This window comes from Varanus komodoensis, unplaced genomic scaffold (assembly GCF_004798865.1).
Source record: "Varanus komodoensis strain SLA01 unplaced genomic scaffold, ASM479886v1 scaffold1, whole genome shotgun sequence".
NCBI classification, from domain to species: Eukaryota; Metazoa; Chordata; class Lepidosauria; order Squamata; family Varanidae; genus Varanus; species Varanus komodoensis.
This window is the reverse complement of record NW_025335268.1, coordinates 106,646,599-106,655,647: the sequence shown is the minus strand read 5'-3', so window position 1 is coordinate 106,655,647 and position 9,049 is coordinate 106,646,599. Positions and strand designations below refer to the sequence as shown.

Sequence of the window (9,049 nt, the reverse complement as noted above, 5' to 3'; positions counted from 1 at the left end):
CTACAGAGTCTCAAGCCTAAATCCTCCTCGCGAGGTGCTGCCTCTGTTGGGGCGTCAGGCACGACATTCTATTACCAAGGTCACAGTATGTGTGTCATCAAGTAAATATCTTAAGAGAAATTAGAAAACAGCATATAGCCCTTGTAAAGGAATGAGATATGTGTAAATCCAACATACCGTCCCATTTTGTGTGCAAGAACCCCAAAAATATTAGTTCCAATCAGATAAGAGACACTGGCTGGAATGAAAGCAACACCTGAAAAATATGAATGGGATATCTAATCAACAATGGTTTCAGTGAGGCATTGGAAAAAGTAATAAATTCAGACACTGCAGTTTTGATTAGAACTCATCTAATAAAGGTCTACAGCCTGAACCAAAAAATTTAATATCCTGTTTGTTTCAAGCCTTTCGTCCAATCTAGCAAGATTATCCATCAAATTTTAAGCAATACTTTAAAAATAGCACTTATAATCAGCACACACACACACACACACACACCTCCTTTGGTGTAACAGGAGTTATGTGTATATACAATATAATTGTGTGTAATAATTGTGGTGTTACTTCACTTGGTTGTTACAAGGGTGAAGAGGGAAAAACTCCTAGTTCATTGCTCTGAATGCTTCACAGAAAAGATGGAATACAAATGTAATAAATAGTAATTTTAATTTTGATCAAGTAAGTTGGCTTTTCATACACTGGATGTATTTGTTTATTATTTTTATATTCTGACTTTCACCAAAATTGAGCTCGAAATAGCAAATGTTTAAATACAAAGCAAAAAACAAAGTGAAATCTTGATGAAAATTTGATAGTAAAATAGCAAAACAAATAAACAACTGGTTAACCAGTTAAAAGCACCTTCAGCTTTTACACCAGAAGAAGGACCACAAAGGCTAATTTTGCCTTCCTCAGAAGAATATGACAGGAGTTGAAAAGTCACCAAGAAGGTCATGTTACCATCCGCACCATTTGATGCCAGCAAGACTGAGAGAAGGGCCATCCTGGAAGATCTTAGAATCCAAACAGGCTTGTTTGAGAGAAGAAACTTTTCCAAGAAGCCTTGCCACAAGCCATATAGAGTTTGATGGATCATAACCAGCACCATGAATGGTACTTGGAAATAGATTGCAAACGAAACTCCCCACCCTCCAGAGCATGTTTAGGTGTTTGGGTTCATTCAGGAATTAGTTGAACTAGCATCGTCCCTTGTTGGCTAAGAAACAGACAACACTGAATATAAGTCATTATGCAAACATCCATTTTGTGCTTGTGTTCTTGAGGAAGAGCAGAAAAAGATATTGCCCAAGCAAGTAAAACAGAGAGCGGGCAAGAATGTCTTAAGAATGATATAACAAAGGCTATTTAGGCAATTCTTGTTTGTTTCTGATGGGACTCTGCTCTAACTGGTTGAGCCCTTGTCACTAGCATGAAGGATACACACACTGTACTTATTACGCAGAGCATGTACTATACAAAGCTGACAGCAGCCTAAAGATATTACTTCAATTAGCTAAAGGCAGATTTCACAACAAAACATCTTCTACTAAATGTTTTGAGGTGCCTCTCACAAACATTCTCGGGATCAAAAGCCACAATAATCAAAGAAAATAGTTTATTGCACTTAACCGAGTTGCCATTTTCTTGAACACATTGTCTCCATCATCCAGATAGGCAGCGCTGGTTCCAGCATAGCAATTGCCATATTTGAAAAACATATTGATCCTTGAAGAGAGATGGAAAACACATTGCTGGAATTATTTCACTTAAATTCTAATCAACAGCTAGAAAGAGCAACATTGACAGAAATAACATGTATTTTGAAGACCTGCTTGTCAAATAAACAGCACTGATTGCATCTAAACTGCTAAGAGGACAAAAGTCACTCATATCATTTAATTTTATATATGTCCCACTTGCCAAAATATATAAACATAAAAGGGTACACTATTTTCAAGGTGGAAACAAAGGAATTCAGTGTGTGCTGATATTCAGAAAACGTGTTAAATTCTAGTAGCAGGGCAAATGCACAATCTTTAATGTAAGTAGATTTGCCACCTAGTCTATGATACCTTGCTTGCATACTCTGGTGATAACAAATTACTGCTGGCTGTGTTTTGTCATTAATCTTGCTCCTTCCAAGTTAAACTTTCCTTTTGGAGGCATAGGTGCCTTTTCTTCACTCCTCTAGAAGTTTCGGATGAGCACTAGGATGAAACTGAGTATTTTGTCCCTGTGCGAACAGTCTTACTGATCACTAGAAATAAAACCATAGTGTTGCTTTACTGGAAAGATATCACTAATAGAATGGATTCAGGGATACTCTTTGGTACATGTTCTGATGCTTGTGGATTGCATTAATCATATGTGCAGTACATACTACTTTGGTCCTAAAGACCTGATTCATAGGGTGTTTACATGTGCTTTGTCTCCATTTTCACTGGAACTAGGCAGTGCTGAAATGACTACATAACTTACTTGAAAAGGAGGATAGAATATAGTTCATAATACGGTTACTATAACCAGGGCTTTTTTTGTCATAGAACACACTGGAACGGTGTTCCGGCACCTTTTTTGATGGATTTTTCAAAGTGATTGTGAATCGCCCTGTTGGGCGTAGCAGGTTCATTAACATAGTGCCTGTGGGCTGCTTGTGTGTTGGCGCTGATTGTGAGGGCGCTGCTCGGCTTGGAACACTGCTTGGCTTGGGATCGGTCGTGTGGTCGTGCGCTGAGTGCTTACTGCCAGCGGCGACCATTATGTTTCTGTGTGTGTAGAGTGACTGACCCCAAGAGGTGAGTTCCGGCACCATTTTTTTTTTACAAAAAAAGCACCGACTATAACAATGGTCCGTTGTCTAGAAGAAAGCTCATATAGCTAAAGAAATCTGTGATAAACCTCATGAAAGGGCATGATCTAAACGGTACTGCTCAAAACACACTTCATGTGGCCTGGCCTATTCAGTATATTCTGGACATACTAGATGATATTCAACAAGTTCACATGTGGTGCATTTTGCCATGTCTACATACCAAAAGAACACACAACCGATATTCTAGCACACCCATGCAGTGAAACAGGCAGCCATGTACTGATTACGCATTATGTAAAACTGTGTCTATGCAACTTTTCCTACCTAGAAATATGCTTTCTACACTGTCTATAGGACATTCAGTGTTAAATGTATTTTTAAAACTTGGTCATACCCTTTTGATAGCAAACAAACTACACAGCAGACTCCTGCTGAAGCCCAGGATCTTTTCATCTCTACAGTCTAAGTCCAATATGTCCTATGCCACTGAGAAATTATTTTTTCCTGGAAAAGAATCTCTTAGCACACAGTTCAGTACAAAATGCCCACTGCTGCCATTCTTTGTTCAAATATGCCAAGATGCATTAGCCTGTGTATGCAGAATCCCCAAAACCATGTTGGAGTCTCCATAGCTCTAGGATCCTGGGGGGCAAGAAGCAAGCATTCAGCACTATTCTTGCAAAGAAAGATAAAATGGTGTGCCTACTGTAATCTTTCCATCATAGTCTCTCACTGAAGAACTCATACATCTATGAGCATGAGGAAGTAAATATTGACCTAGCCAAAGCAACTAGAGGTCCAGACTGAAAACGCACATCTTTGCAAGAAGAAAGACTGTTCTTTACAAAACAACAACACACACATTATACAAAAATGCTGTTCTGAATGAAGCAAAGGTATGAAATACAATTTGAAGTTTCTAATTTAGGGATTGATATACTATGGGGGGGGGAGTATAAGTACCTACGTAAGTACACTAACAGGGAGCATCACAGCTGCAGTCCACCAGCCATCTGACTCAGCGCTATTATATGACTATGCTATATGTGGTTACAGTATGGTACACAAAAGGAGGTAGTCATAGAAAGACAGGTTTGCACAGTGACTTATTAAGAAGCCCGTCTTTATTTTGTTGTTTGTTTCTATGGCACACAAGTCTGATGCCAAAGAAGAATCTGGATTCATGCTGTCAAATTCACTGTACAAATCCATGACATATGGGCCAATATTTCCCTGTGATAATACCAACCTGTAGGTCATTAACAATGGGAAAAGCCACACTAGGCATTTTTATTGGGACTACAATGCCTGATTGGTTGGCATTCACATGATGCTCAGTTGCCCCAACACATCATGTGGCTTCTGCCACTATATCCTAGATTGCTTCAGAGCTGTTATGTCTTGGCTGTTGCATCATCTTCTGCATGTTGTGGTTTTCTTCTGTTATATATTATTATTATTATTATTATTATTACATTTTTATACTGCCCATAGCCAAAGCTCTCTAGGCAGTTGACAGCAATAATCATAGAATCATACACGCAAGTCACCCATCCCACTTCTGCCCAGGCCTGACCCTGCTTAGCTTCCAAGATTAGGCAGGATCAGGCACTTCAGGCTACATGGCAGTGTGTGTCATGTGTTCAGTACTGTTCTGGGGGCAGGAGCGGTTTCAGTGGGCTGGTGGGCTGCAGGGGAAGGGGAGGAAGCAGAAGCCTCTTACAGGAGCAGAGGTCCTTCAGGCACTTTCCCACCCCTTCCTTGCCCCCTCCTACAGCTTCTCTCTGACTTGCAAATATCATCTCCTCTCACCCTCTCCTTTGAAAAGTAACCACTCTTTGGCTGTGGGATGTTATAGAAATGAAATAATTATATACAATTAATTTTGTTTCTTCAAGCCTTCTGAATTGTTTCCTTTTGCTCGGGAAACAGCTAGATGAAATGCGTGTGTACTCAGAAGTAAGCAAGATTATTGACAGTGGGCTTACCCACAGTTTAATCACATTGGTGTCAGTGCAGCTAACTGATAGGAAAGTCTGCACAGGTGGTGGCTGTGCTTGGTTTTTTGGGGATGAAGGGAATGGAGGTGCTGCTCCCACTGCCTTCCTGCCTAGCCCCAACACACACATTTTTAATTCTCTCCAGTCCATTGCATAGGGTTTTGAGCTAAGATCAAGCACAGAAATGAAGGATTTCCCTGAACATGTGCCCTTTCCATTTCCTCAGACTTCTCTCACAAATGCAAGCTCACGTTTTCAAACATGCTTCTTCAGTATCATGTGTCCTACTGTGATAACTCTGTTTTGCATAAATACCACAAGTGTGTTTCCTCATAATAGAAGGACCTCTAGTCTAGACCTCCCCAGAATATCAGGTTTCTACATCAGATTTTTTTTTCTTTTAAATGACAATGATGAATGTGTCAAGTGAAACATTTCATGGCAGGAAAAGCTGGTGGCTTTTGTTTGATTTATCCCCATGATATGCAACTATTAGATATTCAGAGAGTATTAATAAAAATGGGTGCCAGTCATGTTCCAAATGCACCCCTCATACGGGTCAAATCAAGTAAAAAAGGAACTGGCCCAGTGATAGCAAAAACAATGTCCTCTCAAATCTAGCTTGTATAACATGCTTCCACTCAGCCTTTGCTTAGCTTTGTAAGTAGTTATACTTCCAAAGAATTTAGATATTCTAGACTGTGGCAGTTGGAGAACAGAAGGAATTTTAGGGGCACGTGCTGTTTCTTCAGTGTAACATGAAGTACCCTTGGAAAAAAAACATGTTCACTAGCAAGAAAGGAGCCAAAGACATGGGGACGTGCTTATGCTTCCATTTTTGCAATCTGGTATCTGTCTGTGCGCCTTGTGGGGGAAGTTTTGTTAGGGATACCCCAAAGATGAAGAAGGAATTGACGAGAATGTTGGCAAGAGGGTCTTCTGGTTATGCTGAGCTGCTCAACAAGGGATGGATGGTCTTGGGCAAGAGTCTCACCCATCCAAACTTTTTGGGAACACATTCCCATGTTCATTTATTTCTTTATGCAATCTGAAGCTGAGAGGAAATGGCAGTGGACCAACTGCAGAAGCAGTTCACATAAAAATTGCACCAAGCCTCAACCACAGTAGTTTTCAGGTTATAATATTTACCCTAACCCATGGTCTATTACCAATTTAGAAACCCACTCGTGCTTATAGAGAGAAAAAAAATCCAAACTTTACCTGTTCTTTAGCATTTTTAGTAATGAACTGTGATACTTGCTTTTGTTTAAAAAAAAACAGATTAAAAAGGAACGATCTTTTAATACTGCACTTGCAAGCTTGTGCTAGACAATGTCAACATTATCAGTAGGGAATTAGCCACAAAGTACTTTTAGACAGAAATACATGGCTACCAATCAAAAGCTCTATGGTATAATACAGAATGGAAAATAAACACTATAAACCTATGCATGTTAAATATTGACTTGATGGAAAACAAACACTGCCTCCTATGGTATGTTCATCTCCCTAAAGCCAGGCACATTCAACTTAAATAAGTGTGGCAAAATCCATTAGTTCCTTTTGCAACTTCTACATTCAATAATTTAGAATGACTACAAAGAACAGCTTGATTCATTGTCAACATGGCTAGGTTTTATCCTTTTTTAGTGCAGTCAGATATTAAATCACAGCTTCAAATATGTGACTTAAGTATCTACCTTTCTCCCCTTCAAAATATCTTATATTTTTTAATATTGTTTATCTCTAAATTTGTCCCCCATCCATCTAGCTGAGACATTCAGTATTGTACCACTGCTGTAAAGATAAAGCTATCAAGTCAGGAGGGGGAAATGACACTTCGTGATTTTTTATAGACTAACAAATTCTACTTAAAACAGTGACATGAAGAATTAAGTCACATCCTAACGTAATTACATACCATCAATATAAAAAGTGGATATAATTCTCAGTATACTCCAAAGGAAATCAGCTGCACTTTAGGTCACCCTTGAAATTAATGGAGTTTTAATGCTGGTTAGTTGCATTGCTGATTAATTTTAATGACACTGAAATCTGACTAACCTTCCCTGAAATAGAACCTTCTTTTCTAAACTTCTGATCAAGCAAGGTTTCCATTGTCCTTGTTGTCCCATCCAGCGTTCCTACTGCAAGGGTAGGGGAATTGTGGCTCTCCACATGTCATATTGCAACTCCCAGTAGTCTTAGCCAGCACGGCCAATAGTGAAGGATGATGGGAAATGTTGCCTAACCATGTCTGTAGACCATACGTTTCTCATCTCTGTTCTAGGATAAAGGAGGTCTGTGTAATCCAGCAAGACTGCTGAACTTCTCAAGCAATACTCAGAAGGATTCACTCAACCATTTCTTAGGACGAGTTGACAAATGCTAACAGGCTCTTCCACTTACAAAATTTAGCAAGCTTTTGAGTTCTACAGAATTCTTCATTAGGCTAGGTGGTACTAAAAGCAGGGTATGGAGAAATGAAGAAGAGTTCTGGAGAACTCAAAAACTTGCACAGTTTTGTGAAATGTTAATTGTGCCTAAAAGAGGTACAAAAAAGCTTCCATTCCTTAAATTGCCCACCTCTACAGTCTTCTCATTGAGGGTCTCCTTAAAAATGGTTGAGGAAAAACACTACTGAATTAAATCTGTAGGAGAAAGGAGTAAAAAAGTGGTAAACGCAATTGAAAATTCAAATTTCAAGCTCTTGTTTGAATAGAGCTTGAAATAAAATTCAAAATTCAAAAGCTTGAAATAAAATTCAAGCTCTATTCAAACAAGAGCTTGAAATTTGAATTTTCAATTGCGTTTACCACTTTTTTACTCCTTTCTCCTACAGATTACCAAATGCAGAATACAAATGGCTACAATTGCATTTTTTTTTAATTGAAGCTATGTAATAATTGCAAATACCTGCAGCAGTAAGGATGTAAGGATCCCTCAAGAGTGTCAGCAGTGATGCTCCTTTCTGACTCTTTCAAAAGATAAAGAGGGCCATGGTTAAAAAAGTATAACATAAACGTATTTTTTCTTAAGAAAGAAAGAATGGAAGAAACCGGTTGTGAAATACCTACCTCTGGCTGAATCCTAGAAGGCTGTAGAATTAGCAACTGTATTGCTGCAGGAAAAGGAACCATAAAGTAGTGCTGTTTTTAATAATGTCTATTACAGTATCACTCTTAAAAGCAGAACATAAACACTCATTCTGCTTACCTCCGTCAAAAAGAGCTAATGCTGCTAACACCAGGAAAGGTGCGGCCTTCCCAACAAATTCATACATCACACTTCCAAAAGGTGGGCCCACTATGAGAGTAAAATTACCATTTATAAAGTTAATTTACTCAGTGATATTTTGGATCATAATAAAATCAGTGACAAAGTCACCAATAATCTATATTGATATAAATATTCTGCTTGATATTTGCAAATAAACATCCTATCCAACTATGGAAAAAGTCCCAGTGATAGTAAGGGTATCACTTTCCTAGAAAATGAACATTTTTAAGTTGCCACAGAAATGTTGAGACTCATAGTTTTTATTTAGAAGACTCAGGGACCTGCTTCAGGTGAGAGTACGGCTGAACAAACCTTTGTGGAACCCATGCATTTTGTTGGATTTTACGGACAGGAAGCAGTATCTGCTATAAATTCAGATATGTGTGGCTGAGCATTGCCCGTGGCATTTGCAAAAGCTTCTGAAGTTAAAATAACTATGCCAGATTTTATCTATACCACTAAAATGGGCTATGAAACAAGGGTGAGGGCATATATCTATACATTAAAAACTGAATTCTTTCACCCCACTCCCAGCCAAGTAATTCAATTAACAGTGCGATGAGATGTAAGTTTATTCAGATGGAAGTCCCACAGTGTTCAGTGGTGCTTACTCTCAGACAAGCATTGTAGCCTAAATAAGATAACTTTCAAAGAACAGTTACAGAATACCAAATGTATGTCATCTCCAAAATGTATCCACATGTAAACACAGATTACCATATAAGAAAATTTTAAAGCATGCATTTATTGCATTTTGAAGTATTAGGGCCTTGTTTATGCAATGTATGAACAAGGAACTCACAGAACAGTGTAAAACTGCATGTTTGGCTCCAGTTAATTTTATTATACTGACCTAATACTCCCATAGCCATGCCTCCCAGGGCAATCCCCATTGCATTGCCTCTTTCTTGATCATCTGTATACACGCTGGCCAGCATACCCATCCCTTCATAAA

General features: G+C 38.7%; 1 protein-coding gene across 1 annotated transcript in view; it reads right to left on the bottom strand.

The window, feature by feature from the left end:
* SLC18A2 (solute carrier family 18 member A2) overlaps nucleotides 1–9,049 on the bottom strand; it is a 33,507-nt gene that overhangs the window by 10,007 nt on the left and 14,451 nt on the right. Inside the window, exons 7-12 of the mRNA XM_044439641.1 lie at nucleotides 8,948–9,040; nucleotides 8,032–8,121; nucleotides 7,893–7,936; nucleotides 7,732–7,792; nucleotides 1,633–1,728; nucleotides 178–256 (exon numbers count right to left, since the gene is read on the bottom strand). Coding sequence (XP_044295576.1) covers nucleotides 178–256; nucleotides 1,633–1,728; nucleotides 7,732–7,792; nucleotides 7,893–7,936; nucleotides 8,032–8,121; nucleotides 8,948–9,040 — 463 coding nt within the window. The remainder of the gene's footprint in view (nucleotides 1–177; nucleotides 257–1,632; nucleotides 1,729–7,731; nucleotides 7,793–7,892; nucleotides 7,937–8,031; nucleotides 8,122–8,947; nucleotides 9,041–9,049) is intronic.